At 42.7% G+C, this 26,506-nt stretch overlaps 2 protein-coding genes across 4 annotated transcripts in view; both read right to left on the bottom strand.

Annotated features, from left to right (window-relative positions):
• USP49 (ubiquitin specific peptidase 49) overlaps positions 1 to 22,407 on the bottom strand; it is a 71,730-nt gene extending 49,323 nt beyond the window's left edge. The window contains exon 1 of one of the 3 annotated variants that reach the window (XM_079934695.1): positions 22,375 to 22,407. The gene's annotated coding sequence lies outside the window, so the exon portion shown is untranslated. Of the gene's footprint in view, positions 1 to 13,572; positions 13,720 to 18,792; positions 18,840 to 22,374 lie in introns of those variants that run through there. The other 2 variants (XM_079934693.1, XM_079934694.1) reach the window with 2 other exon arrangements.
• MED20 (mediator complex subunit 20) overlaps positions 1 to 26,506 on the bottom strand; it is a 42,937-nt gene that overhangs the window by 11,151 nt on the left and 5,280 nt on the right. The window contains exons 3-4 of the mRNA XM_079934696.1: positions 24,400 to 24,653; positions 22,375 to 22,645 (exon numbers count right to left, since the gene is read on the bottom strand). Of these exons, the coding sequence (XP_079790822.1) occupies positions 22,430 to 22,645; positions 24,400 to 24,653 (470 nt within the window). The 3' untranslated portion in view covers positions 22,375 to 22,429. The remainder of the gene's footprint in view (positions 1 to 22,374; positions 22,646 to 24,399; positions 24,654 to 26,506) is intronic.

Raw genomic sequence — 26,506 nt, 5'->3', positions numbered from 1 at the left:
ACTTCTGGAGGAATTGCTTAATTAAAATATAAACAATGAAGGGGGAAGATATGGGGTCCAGGAAACAGGGAGTTCCAACATAGGGAGGTGAAGAAAATACCTAGGCTATTCAGGAAGGCAGATCCCATGATGAGAGCTGTTCAGGTCTAGAGAAAACCCTATACAGATTTTTAAAAACAGCAGCTTAACCTACTGTTTAGAAAAAATGGCATTAAATACCAAAAGAACTGCTGGAGGAGTAGAAAATGGAGGTCTCTGGAGAGGCAGAATGTTGGGGAGGAGAAAAGCAGGTAGTACACTTTTTATGCTTATTCAGACTTAGCATTGATAAATATTAAATTTTAAAAGATTCTTGAAAAGGTTAAAAAGAACATTTTAAAATCACATCTAAAAATATAATTTTCCAAGCAAGATTTCTGAGGAAAAAAATAATGAAAGAAAAACAGTAATTTTCAAGGCAGAGCAAAATCAAAGTACTTGGGAAACTCTACATCTTAGCATACAGTGTGGCTTAGTTTGAAAAAAATTAAGAGCAGGAAAAAATGTTTTGCTGATAGAAACTTACTCAAAAGACATAACCACAAAACCAGCAAAAAGAGAAAAAGGAGTAACTTGTTTTAACATATTATGGTATTATTGGGAAAAGTTCATGGTTTATGGCTACGTCAATCATGTCACAAATTAAAATTCCTTTTCCACTCAGTCAGGCAGATGCTAAACCAAAGTCAACATAACGATTTGATTGTATCACATCTTGGTCAGAAATGAAAACACTTAAAAACTGCATTGCTTCCTCAGGAAAGGAAAGTACAAATACTGCGAACCTGTTTGAACAAGGAAAGGGCATTTTATATCAGTCACTCCTCCTTTCCTGAGACCTGAAATTAACAGGAGTGAGATTCACATGCAAATCTGAAACGGCTGTCCAACTTTCTAGAAGACACTGAGAAGTGGCATCTCAATTAGGAAATATGCTGTTCTCTATCCACAAACACTTTAAAAACCAAAACATCCATATTTTCTATTGCCCTTTCATAGAAAAATGAGGAGTATAATATGGTATCTGTTCATCATTTTTGATATTATCTGCTTATATTCAGTAAGTGCTAAGACGGTTCTCCTCGATCAAGTGCTGGGCTCTTCATGGAAAGGCAAGTTAGAGAAGGTGCTGTCTGCTATTTACCAGTTTCCTGACATCTAGGGAGACTATAAACAGGGAGAAGCAGCTGGATCTGATTTTTTTGATAATCGTGTACTAGTTTTTGACCAGGGGAGATTTTCTTTTTTTAACTAACACAATGAAGCACTTTCCCACCGAATCTACTCTGGCACAAACACTTGCTCTCAATGTTTAGCATACATGAAGGCACTGCGAATAGATCAGTAAGATGCTTTAACTGTAGCATACTTTATAGCTTTTAAGTTGAATACTTAGAAAAAAGTTTGTTTCATCATCTCTTGGGATCAGGAAGAAAAACAATACTTTAAGATTCCGCATAAGGATGATATTCTTCCCTTTTTGAAGCTTGAGAAAATATACTAATATCTTACAAAATACAATGCACAACCGAAAGTTCCTCCAGCTTGAAAAAAGTTAATAAAATACTACGTTCAATCTTTCATGCTTATTTCACAGAAGGGAAATTGCTAACTTGAATATGAAGAAATGCTCAAACTTACTAGTAATTAGAAAATACAAATTAAAATGAGACATTATTAAATGGCCAAAATTAGAAATGTGAACAATACCATGCATTGGGGAGGTGGGGAATGCAACGCCTGTGGGGTGTAAAGTGATACAACCATTCAGCAGCCTGAAAATACTTATGCCACAATGCCACTCCTGAGTCTGTATCCCAAAGAAATTCGCAAACGTGTCCATAATGGACATGGACAAGACTGTCTATTGATAGCATTGTTTGCGGTAGCCTAGGCATCCATCACTATGGGAATGATACACACCACAGAATACCATGCTGAAGTTAGGAGCAATTAGCTAAAAGTACATCCCAACACGCACAAACAGATCTTAAAGCAGTGCTGACCAAAAAAGTAAAACCTAGAGTAAGATCTACAGCATTTTTACAGGGAGAATTCTATAGCCAAATTCTACGCCAGCGTGGTATAATGAGCAATTTCAGAATTAAAGATACACACACACACACACACACACAAAAATCACTAAGTATCTTATAAAGATGCATATAGAATCAAGGACATATGACAAACACATTTGAGAGGGTGCTTGTGGGGTGGGAGAGGAAAATGGGCATGAAAATGGGAGCTGAACAGAAGGCCTTTATACAGCAATGCTAGGCTGTGCCCAAATCACAGAGTATAAAGTCCAAATTCAGAATATTTTTCATTCATGCATACATTAATTTATTCAATAAAAACTTATTGAACACCTCTTAAGTGCCAAGTGCTGTGCTTAAATATAAACTTTTGTTATTTCAGCTGAAGATTTTTTTAAAAAACAACAAAAAGATATGTTTTAAGATACGTTTTAACTGAAAGTGGAAGGGGAAAATAATTTACATTAGAATATATACTATAAAATGAGAAATTCACCATTCTTAAAACAGTTTTATCAATATTTTTCATCAAATGTAAATATACCTTGAAGTTCTTTAAATAACAAACTTAAATGAAAAATCGAAATACGAAAAGAACTCACTTTAAAGCCGTAAAAAATTATGTCGTCACATCTTAGCCCACAGGTAAAACAACTTTTCTCGTGGTTCGCAGTAGTGAAACAATTTCTTTTTGGTAGAAAATTTTCTTCTACTTTATTTTCCCCCCAAAGATATTTCCACTGCTCAGGAATACTTCTCGCCAGATTTCTGTTTTCTAAAAGATTTCACAAGCAGACTGCTGGCTGCCAATGAAGGTGCTGTAGCTAATATGCTCATTACATTGCATTGCTAACAAAAACTGATTAACACATTCGGTGCAAAGTGACATATCTATTCCATATCCCATGGGCACAGAAAATGATGTTTCCCCCCCAAATTACCTGTTCCCCTCTTTTTACAAGCCCCAAATGTTAGCTAGTATACATGCTAATATTGGTAAACAAACCCAATAGCAACTGGTAGGACATCATATGTCTAAAGCTCTAAAATTGTATTCAGATTTCAGTTTTCAGATTTTGATACTAAGTATTAGTAGGTGGGAGGATCAAAGGTGAAGACTAGGAATGGTTAGGCCAACCACCAATACTACTGGAAAAAAACCCAAACTACATGTCTGTCAGTGGGGTTAGCAGAATCATCACCACACACAATAAAAGACAACGCATTAATTTATTCTGGCTTACAAAAGATAATGTATTTTCACTCAATAATAATAGCTAACATTGAGCACTTACTATGTGTCACTGTTCTAAATATTTTATATGCATTATTTACTTCAGTCCTCACAATAACCCAGTGGACTAGGTATTATTATCATCTCCATTTTATAGATCATTTTTCAAATCAAATGCAAGCTCTTTATCACTGCCTTTAAAATCTCCACCAAATGTTCTCAACTTCCACTATATCCCCTCTTCTTGCCATTCCAGTCCTCATTTCTTACTTAAAAACTTGACTGATATATCTCATATATCCTTTCTCATATGAAATGAGCAGTTTTCTTCTCTAGCCAGCTTCTTTCTCCTCCCTTACTACCACGGAAGTTTCCTTCATGAAAATGTTCTCACTTAACCCCTTCCTCACATGCTTATTAAAAGTGACCACTATAGAAGTACATAGAGTAAAAAGTGAGTACCTACCCCCAAAAAAGGGAACACCTCAACAGCATTCCTTAACATTTTACAAAAATACGAATATTCTATATTTATTGTCCTATAACGTGACTTTAAAAAAAGTTAACAATGGACATCTTTCTACATCAGCAAATAAAGATTCATTGCATTCCTAATAGCTTAATGGTATTCCGTTGTATGGACCCACCATACATTACTTAACCAGTCCCTAACTGACAGACATCATTTTTTTGCAGGAACAAACAATGCTATAAAGAAAAACTTTGTACTCATATTTTTCATGCACGTGTATAAATATATCTATAGGTCAAATTTCTAGAAGTGGAATCTCTGGGTCACTGGGTATGCACATTTAAAATTCCAACAGACATTGCAAATTTACCTTCAAGGGAACTTACGTTCCCATCAGCAGTGTGTGAGAATTCCAATTTCCCCACATCCTCATCACTACTAGCTATCATCAACTTGTTTAATCTCTTCATCTAATAGGTAAAAAAGTGGTACTTATGCTTTATGTTATGTTTATTTAAATGAGTAGAATTAGAATTTATAGCTTAAATAGGTTTGGAACTTATTATTAGCTGTAGGCTAAGCTGAATGGCCTATGGAGAAAAAATATAATTCAAGAAGCACATTAACAGTATACCTAGGGAGACTGGTAATGTTTAACCAATTTGGGATTTTAGCATGGCGTGGACAATGACGCCATCACAAATGAGTTTGATCTCTTCACTAAAGCACGATCCTTACCTTTCACTTGAAATTCACTGCTATCAGTTCTTCACATTATGCCATATATTTTTGAAATGTTTCTTTTAAAAGAGTATATTCAACTTCCTAGTCATACATTCACTTTCTTATTTTTACTTTCTCACAACACCCCTGTGTGATCAGGCCACTTTGATATTTTACTTTTTCATATGTTGTTTATTAATCTGACCTTTGACCTCTTTTAGATGTTAAAGCACAAGAGTGTAATCAATATCTAACCATGAACATCCAATATAATTAAGACAATTGATACAGGTGGTTAGAACATAGAAAAAGGAGAGTAAAAAAAGTAAATGTTAGCAATGGCCAACCATAGAAACATTCTACATTCTAGATTATGAAAACAAAACACTAACAGAGCCCCACATACTCAGTGAACGCTAACATAAATGAGATGCCCTCTGTTCATGAACGCTGATTCACTGTCAAAGGCTACATGTCTATGATTACAATGCTACTAGCAACGATGGTTGAACTGAGCTATTCACACATTTTCTCACCTGATTTTCTTTGTGGCCACCTCCAGGTAACAATTTTTGTCAGGGAGACTCTAATTAGCTCTAACAGGGATTTTGACCTTATTATCCCGATAAATTAGTATCCATAACTGAAAAAATAAGTACCACAAATTATCTAGCATTCTAGAAAGGTTTTGGCTCAGAACTGATAAATCAGTAAACCCCTCTCTGCCCTTCAATTCTCAATTTAAATTTATATTCTTCACAGAACAAACTGATACTTAAGACTTTATTTCAAAGTCAAAAGCTCTTGCTACATTAACATGCCCACATGGCCTATCTGAGTGAACACATGACAGATACTACACATCATCTTTTCCATGTCAGAGACTGAAAGACAGAGACAGAGTGGGGGCAGGAAAGAGCAGAACACCAATGTGACAAAGTGCTAAAGGCAAGCTGTAAATTGTCTTTTGGTCACTCAGGCTGCATTTTGAAAAAGCTGACGGAAAAGTAGGGCCTATCTTTCCTTTGGAGAGAATCAACTGTCATATAAAAGCATCTTCCTAACTCACTAGCAACAGTGCTGCCCTCCCACCCCTCACATAACTTGCCCAGCTAGAGAAGCACTGCTGGTTTCTAAAGACAATGACAAAAAGCTCTGTATTCTGTCGATGGGAGGGAGCAGTGAAGACCAGCTTCCTGGGCTCTAAACTATGCCAGACTGCCCTGCTAATCCCCCCTAAATCCCACAGTGTTGGGGTGGGGGTGGGGGTGAGGGTGGGAGACAGAATAGAAAACAATCCAAAGTTGAATCAAGGGCAGTAGCTCTGGATTATAAGAGGTCATAACATTTCTGTTTGAATGAGGGAGGGAGCGGGGGACGGTGTGGCAGGGGAAGGGCAGATACAAAAGCCTGTATGTTTATAAAAATACAACACAAAAATAAATTTTATCCCTGATCCTTCTGATATGCTAACCAACATCTGTCCCTGATCATTTGCCAGCCCAGGCTGCATAGAAGGCACAGAGTAGCAGGCATTTTCACACAGCGAGGCTGAAAGAGATGTTACTAGAGTGTAAATTACTAATTAGCTCAATAGAAGAAGAGAGAGAAAATACCTGTCACAGAATGCTGTTTACAACTTGACACATAATAAAAACAACCCTGAAAATTTCAGAAGAGTGTCTTACTTTTCAGACTTCTATTAACATGTAAATGGCAAAGGAACAGTATTATAGTCTTTAAAAACTGCCCATGTCTCAGGAACAATAACACACGACTGGAAAGAATGCTTTCCAAATAATCTGTAATTTTCTCATCCTATGAGAGCAAAGTGTTTTTCATTATTACAATCAGCTTTAATACAGAGCGATATTTCATAGCTTTGATGATCACCTAACGGAGGAGGGGAGGTGGCTTCAACTGCTGTATTTTACATTTGTCGGAATCCAGTTAATAATCCTTTCACTGAAATCAGACAGGCCTCATTCTGCAGGTCATGCCTTTATCAAACAGACAGGCCACCATTTTAATAAAGACCGAGGATGAGCTGGAGGGGCAATGGGAATGGGGGTCAGTGAAATCTCCTTATATCACGACAACTGAAAAGACTCCACAAATTTCTGTTAATTTTGGGGGGAGGTAACAGAATGTTAAGATATTTATATTCGTCTCCTTACCATAAGGCAAACCTACTTGTATTAATTGCAAGCAATATTCCTCAGGCAGTCTACTTTACACTTAGATCTTTTCCAGTTCCTTGAAGCAACATAAGGATCTTTAGGTAAAATATGTATTTTACCTACATATGTCTCAGTCATGGTGTTGAACAGCGCTGTGGCTCCTGTTTTCACATAATAATCACCCATACATCATCAAGAACTAGCATATACTGAGGACCCACTGTGTGTGACCACATCATGCCAGGCGCTAAGGAGGTCCCCTACAAAAGGGCAGACCACGACAGTTTTTGCTAATGAGGGATGTTTTTCAAAATACAGTGAAGACAACAAACCATAAAATGACAAAATCCACTCCAAATCCAACCTCGAGATTCCTTTGCTTCACATGCTTGACTAAAATCAAACATATACCAACTTGCTGATATACTCAAAACAGTCTTCCCTTTTCTTTTTAAAAGTAAGGCCTTGAAATCCATTTTTTTTCAAATTTACTTGTTTAAATATATGCACATGAGAGAAAATGATAAAGTAAATGGGGCAAAATAAAAAGCAATTCGTGAATTTGAAGAAGGGTATATAGAAGTTCCTTGTATCATTTTTGCAACTTTTCTATAAGGTTTGAAACATTGTAAAAAAATCCAAAGTCAGAAAAAAATTGAGTAGTAACAAAAAAGCTTTCTGCTAGGGTTGTTTTGAGTTTCAAACAATTTACCTACTTAGCTCATGCTGGGCACATAGAAACCCTAATTATTAGTTATTTTGAAAAATGAGTGGGTTGGGGCTTCTTTGGTGGCACAGTGGTTAAGAACCCACCTGCCAATGCAGGTGAGACGGGTTCAAGCCCTGGTACAGGAAGATCCCACATGTCATGGAGCAACTAAGCCCGTGCGCCACAACTACTGAGCCTGCGTGCCACAACTACTGACACCCGCGCACCTAGAGCCTGTGCTCCGCAACGAGAAGCCACCGCAATGAGAAGCCCGCGCACCGCAACGAAGAGTAGCCCCCACTCTCCGCAACTAGAGAAAGCTTGCGCGCAGCAAAGACGACCCAATGCAGCCAAAAATAAATACATTAAAAAAAAAAAAAAAAAGAGTAGGTCAATTGTAACAAATGAACCACTTCGATGAGGGATGTTGATAACGGGGCGGGGGGAGGCTATGCATGTGTTGGGGCAGGGAAATCTCTGTACCTTCCCTTCAATTTTACTGTGAACCTAAAACTGCTCTAAAAAAATTAAAGTCTTAAAAAAAAAGTGAATCAATTATTTAAGCAAATTAAAGCATGAATAAATAGTATTTAGTATGTTGCTTGCATAGGCACACATAAAGAGAAGATAGAAAAAATCAGCAAGAGTCTGAACAGATTTTGCCTATGGATAGCCACACTGAAATCTGAGTTCCATTTTTTCCTCAATGGGCAATAATCTCTCATCTGCAAACCTGTATGGACTTGTTATATATCATACAGGTTTGCAGATGAGAGACTGTTGCCCACTGAGGAAAAGTCCAGGACCTTTTTCTAGCTAAAAAGGTAATTCATTAAACTGCGATGCAATTAGGCATTTTATTGATTTGGGGTTGTTTTGTTTTATAAATACAATTTTGCAACAAAAAATTACAAGCATGTAAGAACCGTGATGTAATCTTTGCATGAAATATGGCCCTTATTGGTATCTGTCCCAGGTTTCAATCTAGGAAGGAACTGAGAAACAGTTAATAACAGAACCATAGGGCTAATTTAAGGATTGGCAAACAAAACTGGTTAGGGTTAAAATAATGCAGAGAAAAGCATGGTGGGGGATCATTTCACAACAGTCAAGCAGAGGTAATACAGAAGCAGACTGCCCACAAAATGCCAAGGTTCAAATCCCATCCCCACCTTATTTTACTTTATAAACTAAAAAGAAAGATTAAATGTATCATTTAGTTACTACTTGACAAAAAAACCCAGCATTATCTGTACTATAAGATTATCAACTATCAAACAAGTAGCTGTAGAAAGGTCTGAATATAACCCCGGGCAAGTCATTTAATCTCAAGGAGCCTGTATTTCAACACATGTAAAATGGGAACAGTAATAGTGCTGGCCTCATTGGATTGCTGTAAGAAGTAAGTGAGATACAATCTGCAAAGAGCTTACAACAGCGTCTGGCACAAAAGCACTACACATGGGTAGCTACTATTACTGAGTTTACAAAGAAATAGGGTCTTCTTAATACTATAGTAAGCAGGTATTTTTACTCAAAAATCGAGAATGGGGCAAGAGAGAACAAACAAATATTGTACTGTGTTCTGCTTAGACAGAAGACACTGTCCTTATAGAGAAAATAATTAAATGCTGGAAAACAGTACCTACAAAGGTTGCCACATTACCTGTGAAGATTTACACAAATAGGATACATTTTTATCTACCTGGAATGATTTAAGTGGGATACTGACTGAAGTTGAAGGATAAACTAGAGGTCCTTTCAAGGTCTCTTCCCATCCAAAGAATCTACAATTAACCAGAAAAACATTTAATTATGTACAACCTACTTGTTGAATATATAAACTTAAAAGTTTTTGGCTTAGGGACTTCTCTGGTGGCACAGTGGTTGAGAATCTGCCTGCCAATGCAGGGGACACAGGTTCAATCCCTAGTCCCAGAAGATCCCACATGCCGCAGAGCAACTAAGCCCGTGCGCCACAACTACTGAGCCTGCATGCCACAACTAGTGAAGCCTACGAGCCTTAGGGCTCACATACCGCAACTACTGAGCCTGCATGCTGCAACTACTGAAGCCCATGCACCTAGAGCCCGTGCTCCGCAACAAGAGAAGCCACCGCAATGAGAAGCCCGCGCACCACAACAAAGAGTAGCCCCCGCTCGCCACAACTTGGGAAAGCCCACGGTCAGCAACGAGGACCCAATGCCGTCAAAGAAAAGTTTTCCGCTTAGCAAATAAGATTGTAGTCAAAATAAAGTAAATTGAGTAGAATTCTACTTGATGAACAAATGAAGATAAAGCTTAAATTTATCGCTGGATTCCTTATTGATAAATAGTATTATTTGTACTAAAAGATTGTCCATTTTCAATTTTAGAAATATCAACTGAGGGACTTCCCTGGTGGTGCAGTGGTTAAGACTCCACGCTCCCGGGGCTTCCCCGGTGGCGCAGTGGTTAAGAATCCGCCTGCAAATGCAGGGGATACAGGTTTGAGCCCTGGTCCGGAAAGATCCCACATGCCGCGGAGCAAGTGAGCCCGCGCGCCACAGCTACTGAGCCTGCACTCTAGAGCCCGCGTGCCACAACTACTGAAGCCCACATGCCTAGAGCCCGTGCTCCGCAACAAGAGAAGCCACCGCAATGAGAAGCCCACACACCACAACGAAGAGTAGCCCCCACTCACTGCAACTAGAGAAAGCCCACGTGCAGCAACGAAGACCCAACGCAGCCAAAAGTAAATAAATAAAATAAATAAATTTATATATATATATAAAAAGACTCCACGCTCCCAATGCAGGGGACCCAGGTTCAATCCCTGGTCAGGGAACTAGATCCCACATGCACACTGCAACTAAGGAGCCCATGAGCCACAACTAAGGAGCCCACCTGCCGCAACTAAAGACCCAGCCCAACAAAATAAATAAATACATGAATAAATAAATTTTTTTTAAAAAGAAATATCAACTTAGAAATAACCACTCACAACAAGAAGTGGTGATTTAACACACTATGGCAGCATACAGAAACAATAGATAAGACCCAAATGGACTTTCCCTTTGTTTAGCTTATAGTTTATATTTTCTTCTTCATCATTATCAAATAAGTCTAAAATAATTTATGTAAAGATATCAGGTACAAAACAATTACATTATAAAAATGGCGGGACTTCCCTGGTGGTCCAGTGGGTAAGACTCCACGCTCGCAGTGCAGAGGGTCCGGGTTCAATTCCTGGTTGGGGAACTAGATCCCACATGCATGCCACAACTAAGAAGCCTGCATGCCACAACTAAGAGTCTGCATGCTGCAACAAAGACCTGGTGCAGCCAAAATAAATAAATAAATGTTTATAAATAAATAAATATGGCAATACCACACACAGAGCACAACCTACTAGCAATGCCAGACATACCTAGAAATGAAGGGAACATGCGCACACATCTCACAGAAACAGGTGCCTCATAGCAAAGTTACTCTTCAGCTTGAAAGTTAACATTTCAGACTAATCCTCTTGAAACTTAGAAGGAAAAATAGTAATTTTTTAAAATCCTGTTAAACTGCTAAATCAATCTAGTCACCCTGAACACCTCTCAACAGAATCTAGAATCCATGAACATAGCAGCTGCATCCAGAAAGATTTAAGATCCTAAATTATTAAGATACATTAATAACCAATGTCTCTGATATCCACTAATCAAAATCTAATCTTTGCTAACTATCACAGATGCTATCAACCATTTGATCTTTGCCGTTTATACAAATACCCACAAAACAGCAGCAATCCAAAATTTACACAACTTTGAAGAAAAAGCATCTTTGTGTAACTGAATGTACACTAACGAAATAACCTCAAATAAGTCTCGAGAATAGTTTGCATTTTTTTCTTAAGTACATTATATGCTATCTTTGCCACCATCAAATGCAAATAATCATTCATATTCTTAGCTAAATGTAAAAGCTTCAGGATAAAAATCATCAAAACAAAATACTTGGTTAAGAATAACCTAAATTTTGTCCCAAATTTCTTATCTTCCTTTTAATTTCCAAAAGTGTCTTAAAAATCAAAAGCTTCTTCTAGAAAATATTAATCTTTTTCATTCACAACTACAAAACAGAAGAGGCAGTGGAGCTGTCCAAGGCTCCAGCTTGCATTATCTTAGAGGTTTTTTCATGATAAAAATTACCCATAAACCCATTATTTAACCTAAAAGGTAAGTCCCACTCTAAAATCCCCTACTATTCTAAACCTCCCTTTCTTTATTCTATTTTTGTTAAATGGGTGAGTTCCCTACTACAGTATAAAGAGTCCCACACAAAGCTAAAGGTAGCTTAGGAACTAGGTGTCCTCACTGCCCCGATTTAAATGTCATCCCCGGCAAACTTCCCTGGTTGGCTATTCGCCTTTCTCTGAAATGATTTCTCAATATTCTCCAGCCACCAAAAACAATTAGGCAGAAATCTGGTTGATCAAACAAAACAAAAAGATTTTCATCTTTCTCTATCTCAACAACAGTGTGTTCCCCATTGAAAATGAAAAGGCTATCGATAAAGCACTGCCCAGTGCTTGTCATTTATCACACTGCTACAACACAACACTGTCACACCAGACAGGCACAACCACACTGGAAATACAACCCATTTCCCCATTATCACAACACTGGTGAAATGCAGAGCTTCTCGGCACCCAGTTGATGCTTCATCATTCATACATGAACAAAATCAAATCAAAATGGGTCTCATCTTTTCAAAGTGGACATGAAAAGTCGATTTAAAAAGCCATGAAAGGTGGAAGCAGATTCAAGATTCCCTGAAGAGAGAAAGAGGTTTCTGGAATATCCTACTTTCATGGACAAAAGGACTCACAGTTTCACCACACTCACAGTTCTCTTCTCAACAAAGAATTCCTTTCCTTCACCCCCTACCTCCACTGTTACTTTTTGGTTTTTGCTCCTATCTCTAGGTCTCTTTGCACTCACCATGGTTCCTCCTCTTCTGCACCAAAGGCTCCCTACACTTGATCCTTCACTACAGCGTCTCTGCCCTGATCCACGAGGACCTTCTGGAGCATCTCCCCCAACTGCACACTTAATTCCCACCCCTGTGCAGTCTACCCCAGCTCTACATCCATCAGGCTTCCCCAAGCTGCCCTTAACCCTGTTCTCTTCCCTCACTCCCCATCTCATCCTTTAAATCCTGGGGCCCACCTCTTCCTTGCTCCTCTGCTGGTCCGCTTTACACCCTGTCTCTTAACCTCCCTGTTTGTACCTTGGATCTTGCTGAACCTCGTCAGTTAACACAATTCCCCAGTTATCCTGTCCCAGACCGTCATCACTTCTCACACCCTCACCCTCTTCTCCTTTCAGCTTTCTGGTCCCCGAATTGTCCTACAAACGCCCCATCTCTCATCTCTATTTCCTTTCACCCTTCCACTCCCACCGCACTTATTCCTAACTCCACCTGGTTCTAGCCCAGTGTCTCATTCCCCCTCCCTCACTTTCAAGAATTTACACCCACTGCCCACCCACTAACCCATACCTTTCTCAGAACCTCGCAGTTCCCACCCACCGCCGGTCCTAGACCTTCAGCTCATCTCGCTCTGCACTAGTTCACACCCTTGTCACGTCTGGCTCTTAATCACTCTCTCTCCTCTACTCCCAACTACTACCCCAGCTCTGCCCCTCCTTGCCTTCCACTTGCAACACTTACCCCAGTAACCCTCACCTCACTACCATCCCCTTCAGAGCTTTCCCCTCCAAACCCCTTCTCTCACACCTAAGCCGAGGAGCCGTCTTCCTAGGCTCTGTCTTCCTAACCTCACTCCCGGCCCGGCTTCCTTATCACCCACCCTGGGTTTTGCCTCCTTCCAACCTCCTTGGCTGGCTTTTTCTCACTCCTCTCCCTGCCTTCTAACCCTTTCTCCCCTTAATTCTCCTCGTCTCATTCACAGACCCGTTCCCCCCAACCGTTCCCAAGCCTTCCTTCCCTTCTCCCCTCAAAGCTTTTACCCCAAACCCAGCGGTCGCCCACCCCGCCAAAATAAAGGGCCGACCCTCCCGGACAGCCGGCTCTCGCCTCCCGCCGGCCCTCGCCCCAGGCGCCCCCAGCTCGCCGGCGCCGCTGTCCCGCCCCCTGCCGCCGCTCCTCCCGCCCGTGAGGCGCGCGCCGCCTTTGTCGCCCCTCACCCGGTGTGTGAGGTTTTGCTTCTTTAAAGGGGAGGGCCAGTGTGCCGGAGACTCCTGTCCCCGCCTCCGAGTCCCAGAATGGGCTCCCTGGCCGTCGCACCCTCCCCGGTCCTCGTCCCCCCACCCCCTGGAGCTATCCCCTTTGCTGCCTCCCCACCTCCTCCGCCCCCTCCCCTGACCCCCCCTCTATTTACCGCCATCATCAGCACGCGCGAGCTGTCACCAGGGCGCGAGACAACCGAACACGGCCCCGCCCCCTGCCCACCCATTGGCCCGCCCGCCGGAGCCCCGCCCCCGGGCCCCGCATTGCGCCAACGGCGCAGCGCTGGGCCCTGACCCGACACAGACATCCCCTCCGAGGGTTCGCGCCGCGGCGGCCAAGTTTAGGGTTAGCCACCGACGCGCGGCCGATTTGAGCCTGCCGTAAGGGGCGGCGGCGTAGAGGGGCGTTGTGAATCGCGGGTCGAAGTTTGGTTGAAGCACAGGAGGGTAAATAAGGAGGTTTCCAGACAAAGAGACTCTTAAAGGTACAGAGTCTTACGCCTGTCCCTCCTCCTTAAAGGGCCAGAGACTCACCCGAGCCCATCTCCGCCCCCTTCTCCCCAGCCCATTAGCCCGCGGGAACGGTAAAGGAATTTTACGATAGCTCCCCGCACTCCTTTTGGATGGAGCGTCTTTGACATCGCTTCCCAATGCCAAGGGGAAAAGCCTTTCTCATTATCCCGTCTAGGTTTTTGTTTTGTTCTGGTAAAAGACTATTATTTTTCAGTGTCCGAAAGATGCAGCTTCCGAACTGTGGGGTTTCCTGAGGCAGCTTTTGCAAAAGCTACTATTGGCTCCCAGGCGAGTGAGCACGTGTCTGACTTTTGCCACTGATGACCCAGTCGGAATTCAGCTGTTTTATGGAAATCCCCCTAAGAGTTTCGCTGCTGTAAACTGAAGTTCGGCAGATCGTGGGGATGGAGACCCCAGGTAAATAGAACAGCGGTTATTTCTACAAATCTTCTCAGTCTAAGAAAAGGCTTCCTTCCCGAGCAGCCTCTTGGGTGCATTGCCCTGACACAGCTTGGGATGGGGGGGCTTCCTCCAAATAAGACCAACAGTTACATCACCCAACGCAAGGCTAACAAAACAGGTAAAGGCTTACGTTTAAGTACAAGGGCAAGGAAAAGAAATAAACATATGTGTTACCACCTACACTGGCTCAAAGCTACACACCTGTAAATATGAAATAGAGAAGCAACAAAAGCCAAAGAACAACAAATAAAATAAGAAGGGGGAAACAGCATGTGCACGTGTAAGCAAGAATCTACAATGCCCGGAGCCAAACCTGTGAAAACATTTCCAAACTTAGGCTTTTAAGACTTGACGAAAGGAGAAGACCTAGTGGTTGACTGACTGATTTGGTGAGGATTTGCCACGTGGTTCAAGAGCTCAGAGTTAGACCTAAAATTTAGCATTCCCTTTGCTGTCTAACACCTTTAACATAATTTTCTTTAAGGAATTCTTACCTTACATTATAACTCATCTATTTTCTCCTCTTACTCCCCAGCCCCTCGAGAAAATTCTTGGAGAATAAAGATTGGATCTTATTCAATGTTATTTCCCTAACAAAGTACGTGACACCATTATAGGTGCTTTTTTGAGTGAAGTATTTTGGAGCCACTTAAGACTTCTGAAGGAAGGGGTGCTCTCAAAATAGCAATGGGGGTGGTGATTCTCAGTGCTGTGAGTATGTATTAGACCAGTGCTTCTCAAAAGTGTGGCCTGCGGAGCCCTGGTAGCTACAGACTTTTTTCAGGAGGGTTCCTGAAATCAAAACTATTTTCATAGTAATAAGATATTACTTGCCTTTGTCACTGTGATGACATTTGCACTAATGATACAAAAGTCACAATGGGTAAAATTGCTGCTGCCTTATCACAAATCAAGCCAATGGCACTAAATTGTACTAGCAGTCAAGGTATTCTTCACTGCCACCCATTCACAGGAAAAAAATAATATCTGTGTCACTTTAAGGAAGTCCTTGATGAAGCACTAAAATAAAAACTATTTGTTTTATGTAAGAACAAATTTTTTCAATAATACTCCTCTATGTGATTAAGTGGATGTAGGCATAAAGCACTTTTGTTCCTTACAATGTTTTTCTTGAGGAAAAGAACTTGTGCAATTTCTCTGAATTTTGAGCTGAAGTAGCAATTCATGCAATACCATTTTTACTTGGAAGAACAGCTAACAGATAAATTACAGTCATTCAGCCTTGGGTATCCGAAAGATACTTTCTCAAAAATAAACAAATGGAGCCTGACAGCATTGATCAAACTCAAGCTCTCAGGCAAAACTTAGAATTTTCGAAAACATATCTGCCACTGTGGGCTTAACAGCTTCCCAAGACTTTTCTGATGAGATTGGTGGTGATATTAATAGATATGATTGTTTGATATTGCAAAATGAAATGTGTCAACATTTAAAAGATCTGCAGTATTTCCAAGATGACCAATGCATGATGCTACAAAATTGTGTATGGGTAAAAGATCCCTTCAAAGTGCAAAATAAACCAATGAATGTTAATATAATAGAGTACAAAAAGTTCACTGATAGAATTTGAGATTCCACATTGCAACTAACCTTCAGCGGAGCTGTGATGTAGTATCAAAAAGCATCCACAATTATCGGAATACGGTATCACTATACTTCTCCCTTTTTCCAACTACACATCTGTGTGAGGTTGGATTTTCTTCATATTCTTCAACCAAACAACAAATTTCAACCAAACAACAAATTTCAACACACTGCAGAAGCAGATATTAGAAGCCACTGTCTTCTATTATGTCAGACATTCAAGAGATTTGCAAAAATATAAAACAATGCCACTCTTCTAAATTTTTTCTTTGAAAAAAAAGTTATTTTTCATTAAAATATTTTCCTTATGTTAACATGTGATGTGTTTATTGTTACTTTTAAGTGAGTTAATACTTTCATTTTTCATTATAAATGAGTTTTAATAAGGTAAGTACCAATAGATATAACCTACATAAACAAAAGCTCTCCGGGGTACTCAGTAATTTTTAAGAGCATCAAGGAACCCTGATACCAAAAAGTTTGAGAATTGTGTATCAGATGGAAGCAGAAAGAATAAGAAGCCTATTTTAGATAATTCAAATATGAAAAGGCTGTGCAAGATAGCTAACAAAAAGGTTTTATTGTAGCTTCAGAGTTAAGAGCTTAGGTGGTTCATCAATGAGGAATGGAAAATAGAATCAGGAACACTGAACTTTCTTTAGACACAACTTTCTTCAGTCACCATATACACTGGCACCCAAAAAGCAGTTCAGAAGCAGGCACAACTAAGGCTTAGGGGTTGAGGGGAAACAGGGATGGATGTGTTACACAAAGAAAATATAGTCATTTCTACCCCACTCTTGTTTTTTTTTTTTTTAAAGCTCAGCTTCTTTTCCGTTAGGTTGTAGGAGAACAAGTAAAATCCCAACACTATGAGTAAATATTAAAAATATATTTCCATGCTCTAGAAATGGTCCCTACAACTGTGCTCACTGATCTCACTGATGACAAAAATACACCTGTATGATAGATACTTTCTCTGGACTCTCTCTCCACATTGCTTCTTCTCTATTACAACTATTTCCTTTGCACTGGAGGAGAATTTTAACCTGCTACCAAGCAGTAATAACCCTATAGCTTCCCATCTCAAACATCCTAACTATACACAATACCTTTAGCACCATTAAAAAGAAGCAAGAGCAGAGACAGCATCACCTTGCCTCCAAAGCACTCTTTACATCTATTCTCCCTTGAGCCTCTCAACAAGCTTATGAAGTACAGAAAGAGGGCATCATTACTCCCACTACACAGATGAGATCCAGAAAGGCCAACGTGATTGAAGTTACCTGGCAAGTTAGGGACAGTACTATGGCTAGCACCCAGACATCTGTCTCCTAAAGCAGTGTTCTCTTCCATTTAGTAGGCTGCCTCGAAACACCTGTCACCTCCACATTCCTAGCCTTGCCTTTCCCACACAACAGATGTCCAATATTGACTTCTGCCTTTGGGACAATCTAGGATATACAAATGTGGTCCCTAAATTCTTTTTTAAAGCCTCCAAAGAAAACTCAGTAGAATTCAGATTAACCTTAAAAACAGGTCTATGCCATCTGATGGGACAGGGATATGTTAGGGAATAAAACAGAGACCACAAGAGAATTAGGAATCTTTGCCCCGAGAGTTCCAAGAATCCTTTTTTTTAACTTGCTAATTTCATCACAGAGGCAAGGAACTATTTCTCTGCCTCATCAATCACACCATCCTGAAAAATGAAAACACGCTCATTAAGCAAAATGCCACTACAACAGGATAATTTTCAGATCCCATGGAGTGTGTCATAATGGAAGAGTAACTCCTGGGGCACAAAAGAGTAGTATAAAGATTGCTTCACACATATTTGCTCCTACTCATTTCTGAGAGGTTGTGTGTATGTATATGTAGTGACAAGATGAGAAGCAGGAACCTATAGGAAAGAAAAGAGCAGGAACACAGTTCAGCTTCCCAGAAACTGACTGAAAGGCCTGAAGACCTATAAAATGAAGGAGGGAAATCCCGAGATGGGACCTGAGGTGAGGATTCAGAAGTCAGTGGAAGGTCTCGCTTGCAGTAAGTCAGCCGGATGTATGTCACACCTGATTTATCTTTGTCTTCCTGCTCTTTCCCTTCACAATGTACTCCCTTTAGAGATTCTTTTTTTGGGACCACAGATCTTTGAAATACTCTAATGAACCCTATAAATCCTATTCCCAGAAAACTGCACGTATACACAAAGCCGTGTCCACTTTCAAGGCATCTTAGGCCTCCTGAAGCTCCCCTAAGGGGCTGAGAACCCACAGTGCATTGAAGAGTCATGGCTTGCTCATACTATAGCCCTAACTAATGGTCTGCTCCCTCATTAAGTACCACACAGTCTCCACAACCTGCAAGGGAAAGGACAGGTATGCTTTGCTTTGCTTTTTGTCTCAGAGGTAATGACAAAAATGAAATACACGGAGAACAGAGTTCCCTAGATGAGGCCAAGTTAATGCGGCATGATCTCTGGGAGGGAAGGTGTAAAGATGTGAATACTGAATGATGGTCAAACTGTGTGACCTCAAAGGTCCCTTCTAACCCAAGAGACTGATTTTGGAATGCTCTACACAATGGCAGAGTTCTCACCTTGGGGGAAAATCCCCTCCACAAGTGACTGAAGGCCAAAAACAGCAACTCCCCAGGAGAGGACCAAACTTGTAACCCAGCCAGTCGCCATTCCGCACAGCAACTGTGACCGGGGACTGCTGCCCAAGGTTCCCAGACAGCAGCAGATATGGAGAGGGAGGCTGTGGTGAGGGAAAGGCCACACATCATCCTGCCTGGCTCTAAATCCACTGTGAATGTCCTCAAAATGTTCAGCCTAGAGCCCTTCCCATATTTTAAGTCTCAACTTTTGACAGCTGGAGGACACGCTTCTGCTCCCCGCACCCTCCCTCCAGGATTCGGAGAGAAAACTTTTCACTCATCCTGAAGCCTGAGGAATGAACACTGGACACAGCGGGTTGGGGCAGAACTGGTGGTGGGGAGGAGTGGCCAGTCCCTAGGTATTCCCTCAGTGGAGCAGTGACACCAATATACAGTGGGGGACATGTGACAACTTGGTATTCAAGACCTGAGGAAGGCAAGCGGGAGGCAGCGTGGAAACAGGTACAGAGAATCAGAACAGCACAGGAGGAAAGAGCAGGAACTATCAATGGATACACAAAGTGGACGAAACTCAGTGTCTCCCCAAATTCTAGCATCCTCCTTCCTCCTCCAGATTTTGCCTTTTGCAGGTATCACCTGCACTATAACTTAACAGTTCCCTTTAAGCGGACTCTTCTTAAAAACCTTATTTACCCTCATCCTAAGACATGAAGTGCCAGTTATACTTTGCTCTGATGTACATTAGAATACGGCATAAGTACGGAAACAAAAATGTATTCCACATTCCACCTAAGATCACCTGGCACCACACAGAGGTCCAGGCGCCACCCTCTGTCACACGCTGGGAGCCACGAGTCCTGAGTCTGAAGTTTGGTCCTGACTCCAGCCTCACCTCTCAGCATGACCCCCCTGGGAGCCACCACCTCCCCATCTTACAGTGAAGGAGAACCAGGTAAACTCCAAAGCTGCCCTGCATGGTTCTGACAGTCAAGGTTGGCAGGTTTCTATGTGACTCTGACAAAGGTACCCACCAAGGTGACATGTTAGCAGAATCCCAGAAGTGTCCTGGTTTCTGCTCTTTTGGGGTAGCTACAGACAGGGAGAGGGGTAAGGAAGCAAAGGAAGGAGTGACAGGAAGACAGTCTAGTGTAAAAGGAGGAATGTCAGATTTGAACCCAAAATACAACATCTCCATTTACTAGCTGAGTTTAAGTTTTTTTCATTTTTAGAATGAGGATAACCATGCCTCTTTTCCCTTTATACAAATGCTCCTCAACTTTCATTCAACCTGAACTTTCAAAAACTATACACCGACAACCCTAAACTACTCTTGAAAGCCCCATTCAGACTTACATACAAAAGCTGGGTGACATTTGGGCCCTTCCCACTAGTTACCAGTTCAGTTTTGGCAACTTTGCTAGTGGAGTTGAATTTGCTAATTAAAAAATGTATTGCATTACCCGCCTTTTTTAGCAATAAGTTTTCTTTAACTGACGCAAAGGACAAAGATGGACAAAAAGTGGCAATTCTTAAAGCCTGATCTGGTGTTTACTGGACTTAAATCTTGGTCAAATGTGTGCTCAAAATAAGGGAAAAGAACAAAAGTGAAGTATGCTGGAAATTTATGAGTCAAGATTATGTCTAAAAGGCACAGATAGTTAGGGAGTTTATACTACTTTTTTAGTTTTTAAGGAACCCCTCTTTATAATGCATAAGTCTGGGGTTATATTTACCACACTCAATTTCTATATATTTTCGGGAACACATTATGTTCAAAATGCTATCTCATCTCATAGAAAATTTGAGGCAGCCTACAGAAAAATACAAATAGATTAATCTAGACAAAAGCAAACATAAATCAGAAGGCCAAAAACATAAAAAAATCTCTGCATTTTATTATGTGTAAATAATATCTAAAACATACCTCCATTTAAAAAAGTAAAAACAAAGCAAAGAAACAAACAAGAAGCCAGGGGAAGGTGAGAACAAGAAACACAAATGATAGGTCCTACAGTTAGAAAGTTGAATTGAGCTTCCTGCCAGCCAAAGCTAAAAGGGAAACATGACCACTGCATGATTCTTGTTACAGAGGCTTTAGATCTGAGCACTTAGATCTGAAAACAATTTCTCTTTAGGTGCCTTCAATGAGGGACAGTATCCTTGAGGACAATACTGCAGTATGTACATTAATACATTTCCTAAGACCATCTCTGTGTATCTCAATGCTAGCTGGACTGAACATTTCTGCAGCAGGAGTGGGGTAGGGAGACAATGTAGGTCAAATGAGCAGCTTGGAGGCTCAAATGAGATGAGGAGAAAGAGCTCAGGAAAGCATGAAGCACAGTGTGAGTACGAGGTCAACTGTCTAACCCTAAGCTCTGGGCGCATGAGAACTGGAAAGGTCTTGATGCTGAGACTTAGGCAGGGGGTGTGGAAGTGACTTCCCATGTGACTAATCCAGCTAAAGTGGCTCTCACATCAGCCCTATCACAGTCCAACTCATAAACGAATGGCTTGCTTACAGGGGTACTCTCTGCAAAGTAACAGCCAAGAACATTCCTGGGCACATCCATTGAGCTCCGTGTAACAGAGGCTACTAACTGGGTCCCCACATCCATTTTCTCCTTCGTCTTTTAGTCACAGAACCCCCAGCGTTTTAACTGGGCACAAGACCACCCAAGTAAGAGGCTCTATGTCCCAGAGTTCCTTTCAGCAAGATGTGGCCAGAGTGATTTAAGCAACTCCAGGTCATGTCCTTTAAAAAAGAAACTGCTTTCTCTCTCTCTTTCCCCAGTGGAATGTGGACATGGAGCCAATGTCTACTTTGACTCACCCAAGGACAACACCCTAGGGGTGGCTAAACAAGACAGAAGGAAACCAAGTTCCTGATGACCCTGTGGAGTTCAATCTGCCCTGGACCATTTGATTACCTCTGTACTATTAGAAAAGAGAAAAATAAACTTCTAAGAGCCACTGTACTTTAGGTTCTCCTTGTTACAGCACCTTAGCCTGTGCCTTAATATAATTCACAACAGAATGGAAAGATGTCCAGAGGAAGACTTCAAAGGACTCAGGCAACACCCTAGAAAAGTGAACTCACAATTCACTTCAGCAAACAGGTCAGAAAATGATAACCATCAAGTAAGCTGTGCCTCTTACTCCTTTTCCAGGAGGGGCCCAGCCACATCCTTTGAGCAGAGGGAGAAGCCTTTATTACAGCCCAACCCAAACACAACCTGCAGCCTGTCCACTGTGGGCCTGGACCAAATCCCCAGTAGTTAGCAATACAGACTGCCTTCCCCACCCTCACGAGGCAGGGACACCCCCATCCTATCTTTTCCCCTAAAGCAGGAAAGTTCCAAACTTCTCCACTCTTCGTAATTACTGTTCTTGAGGACAGGCCAAGTCCAGCTGAAACACCTGTCGGGGGGCTGTGTGTGAGGGTCAGGGGAGGGGAGTCCAGAGCCCCAGAACAGAAGCCACAGCTGGGAACTAGAGAGGGAGGAAAACCTTCCCGTTTGCCCTGGGTTTCTGGGGTCCAGAGGCCTGAGGGTGCAGCACCTGCTCCTCCTGTGGAGTCCCCCTGGCGACAGCTCAGCCGGGCAGCTGCCAGTCACTAACGGATCCCCGCCACCGGCACCTGCTGCTGCTTGCGGATCTTGTTGAAGAGTTCCATGTACTGGACCATGGTGTCTGCTGGGCTGTAGACAGCGTCGTGCCTGTTCCCAAACACAGTGGGAGCCCCTGGGGTGTGGCTGCCTAGAAAGCTCTGCAGGAACTCGAGCAGCAGGCTCCAGCAGTCGCTAGCTACCACACAGGGGCCGTACTCCACCTGGGGACCAGAAGAACAGAGACGGAGGGTAAGCGAGGGCCAGGACAGGTCGTCTGCTTCTCGTGCGCCTCTTGCCCCCCGTGCCCCTCTTCCCCAACCCTGAGGCAAAGACACACACCTTCTAGCACAGGGCTGCCCCGCAGGAAATATCCAACCCAAACACCAGGGATTCGACACACCCAGCATAGTTCCCTTTAGGCTCAGATAGTCTCATCTTGGGGTTATCAACCCACAGTCCTACGCACAAGACCCAGAAGCAGATTTAGGACCCTTTGAATTATCTCAGAACTATATAGTCCAGCTATGCTGGATGCAGATTCATGGAGAGCTCAGGAAAATTCTGAGAGAGAAAATGAAGAGCAGGAGACAGAGTGAGTGTGTATGAGAGTGTGTGTGTGTGTGTGTGTGTGTGTGTGTGTGTGTGTGTGCGCGCGCGCTGGGGGGATCAGTAGAGGGTAAAGTAGACACATGCGCTCATAAGTCACTTCAAGACCAAACAATACTCCCTAAGTAGATAAAACCTGGGCTCTGACCCTAAGAAATAATTTCCCAACCCATGTGACAGGGGCCAAAGGACACATATCTTAGGCTTTCTCATTTTCCTCTCCTAATTTTTCACTGGAGAGATGGCCGGGGAAATTACTGGTAACCATAAGGAGAAACAAGTAAAGAAACAGCCAGGCTGTGTTTGTACTCAAAAGTTGGAAACGTGAAGGATAAACAGACTGGGTTTCCAGTGGGTCTCGGCAAATGCAAGGTGTATCACAAATGAAAAGGGTCAGGAAATCTTGGCTCTAGAGGTCCCTGGAGTGTCATAGCAGTAATGACCACTAACGCCCTTTTCTTCACTTGGGGTGCTCCTTAGGGCTGACCTATCCCCGGTTTCTATATTTTAAGTCCCTCCTTAAATGCTACTCCTGCAGGAGGCATCACAATCCCCAAAGTCAGCAGTGCTCTCTTTGGCCTGAACTCCCAGAGCAATCTGTGCCTCTTTTATGGCATTTCTTATAGACTAACTTCAAAAACAGTTTGTGTGTTTGGGCCTTGCTCTTTTACTAAATCGTCAATTTTCAGAAGGCAGGCCCTGTAGCTTACTTATTATTTTGGGGGGGACCATGGTAGATTGCAGACTCTCACTGGTCCCAAAGCTACTGACACACTCCGTCTTTGTCATTTTCAGTGTATACGTCAAAGATGAAGTCATCACACACACCATGAGAGTAGACAGCATGTCAAAGGGAAAGGCACATCTTTGCTTCACAACTTTTTTGGCCGGGGTGGCTTGTGGGATCTTAGTTCCCTGACCAGGGATTGAACCCCGGCCCCAGCAGTAAAAGCACCGAGTCCTAACCACTCGACCACCAGGGAATTCCCATGCTGCACAACTTTTCCACCTCCCAAAAGTTAACTGCACTGAAAGTTGCCCTGGTCTGCTCCAGTCCTTGTGATGGGTGACTGGTCCCTCCACATCAGAATTCACCTGCTCCCACCGCACTCTCCGACCAACCCTCCCCTTCTCCAGCAAGTCAGCCTTCCTAAGCTCTCTACCTGCTGAGAACCCAGCTTCCCATTCCTATCTTGGGTTAGAGAGTCCCTGAGTGATTAAAGAAAGGGTAAAAGACGCAGGGAGAGGAAGCGCAGTGGCTCTGTGGACAGGAATCAGGTAGGTAGAAACATCTGTTTGCTCAGGGGCCGTGGAAATCTGCAGAGCCAGCCCCTTCAGCACATATGCTCCTATTTCACCGAGGTCTTACCTCCACGGAGATGCCTCGGGCACTGGGCCCCATTGTAACCGTGCCCACCTTCACTAGGAAGTCACAGTACTGGTAGCGGGTGCCCCGGGTCTCAATCTTGCTGGCCTTGGCACTCTGGAAAAAGCCCTTGAGCTTCACCATGAGCACATCAAAGTTGGTGTCAGCAACAAGGCAAGGGCCGTTCTCAAAGAGGGCGAAGCAGCTCAAAGGGTACTCGGAATTGTGCATCACATACATCAGCTTCCCAGCCTGACCTGCGAGGGACGGAGATGCTGCTCAGTGTCCAGACCTTCGTCAGCAAACCGCGGAGCAGAGTCCTATGCGCTGAACAAAGCCAGGTGGCAATCCAGCATCACCTCAACGGTGCTGGCGGGCAGTGGAGGGAAGCCCCTCGCCAACAGCCATTTCCAGAGAGGAAGGGAGAGGAAAAGGTGGCATGTGGTATAACCCACCTGCTCTACAGAAAAAGGTGAGGGGCACACGGGGAACTTCGACAGTGGACAATGGTTTAATTCTTAAGTTGAGTCATGGGCTCACAGATGGATGATTAAGGATGATGACTAATAACTCAGAGGATTTACATATGGTCTTTTGTACAGACAGGTATCACATATTAAGGAAAATAAAAGTAACAGCATTTGAGCACACCAAACGAAGCAGCTGCTCTCTTTTCTGTCCATCCCTACCTTCCTTGGCCTCCTCCCTCTTTGAAACATAGGAAGTGGCCCCACAGAAGAGTATCTGAGCACGAGGCTGGAAGGGGAGGCCAGAGCCTTCTCTTCCATGCCCAAGTTCATTTAAAAAAAATTTTTTTAAACATTTAAAAAAATATATTTATTTGGGGCTTTCCTGGTGGCACAGTGGTTGAGAGTCCGCCTGCCGATGCAGGGGACACGGGTTCGTGCCCCGGTCTGGGAGGATCCCGCATGCCGTGGAGCGGCTGGGCCCATGAGCCATGGCCGCTGAGGCTGCGCTCCGCAGCGGGAGAGGCCACAACAGTTAGAGGCCTGCGTACTGCAAAAAAAAATATATATATATATATATATATATATTTGTTTTTATTTATTTATTTAGGCTGTGCTGGGTCTTAGTTGAGGCACACGGGATCCAGGATGCGGACTTCTTAGTTGCGGCATGTGGGATCTAGTTCCCCAACCAGGGATCCAACCCACAGCCCCTGCATTGGAAGGCAAAGTCTCAACCACTGGACTGCCAGGGAAGGCCCTGTGCCCAAGTTCAGACTTCACCCTGAAGGCAACGGGGAGCCTTTGGAGTATTTTAAGACATCTAGCCGGCTTGGGAAGCAAGCAGCACAACTACAGCACAAAGAACTCAGGATCTAGAATCACAAGATCCAGTTTCAAATCCCAGCTCACCCATTCCAGTTTCTGAGAAATGAGTTTTCTCACTGATTACTATAGGTTTCCTGCAAGAAGGAAGGGAAGCTGTATAGATTTTTAGTTAAGTAGAAAATGGAAGAAGGCAAAAAATGGGAAGCAAGGTTTGTTCACTACAAGAGTTAATGGACAGACTGCCACAACCCCAAATATTTATTAAGTAATTAAACTATCCCCAACACTGTGCCAGGGTTTAAGAGGCACACAAGCAGAGGGCTTGGCCCCTGGCCTCAAGAAGCTGACAATCTCACTAAAGATAGGTGGAAAACTCTTTAGAAGACCATAAAACGAAAGTGCTTGCCTGGGAGAGACCAGAAGTCTTGAGAAGGAAGGAAAGACTTCAGGGAAGGAAGTGATCAAAGTGGGCAAGAGTCACCAGGAAAAACTTTCATGGAAAAACCAGGTTATGAAGAGAGGGTGGGATTCAGGCAGGGATGAGAGCGCAGCGATGGGAAAGAGTGAGGAGACAGGTGGGGGGCGCTGTGACCTCCACACAGGCCTCCACTGTGCTGCCACTTCCTGAACACACCAGGCTCCACACCAGCCTCCCCCCACGCCCTCCCCACCGCCTGCTGCAAATTCACACCTTTCATCTGAGAAATCCAGTTCAAAACATTTCAACCCTCCAGTAAAAAGACATCCAAAGCCAATCTGGCATTCTGTTCCTGTGCAGACTCACTGTGATTACATGCTTAGTTCATACTACGGGA

This window comes from Stenella coeruleoalba (assembly GCF_951394435.1).
Source record: "Stenella coeruleoalba genome assembly, chromosome: 10".
Taxonomy (NCBI): Eukaryota; Metazoa; Chordata; class Mammalia; order Artiodactyla; family Delphinidae; genus Stenella; species Stenella coeruleoalba.
Note: the sequence above shows the minus strand (reverse complement) of the source record. Positions and strands in the feature narration are given on the sequence as shown.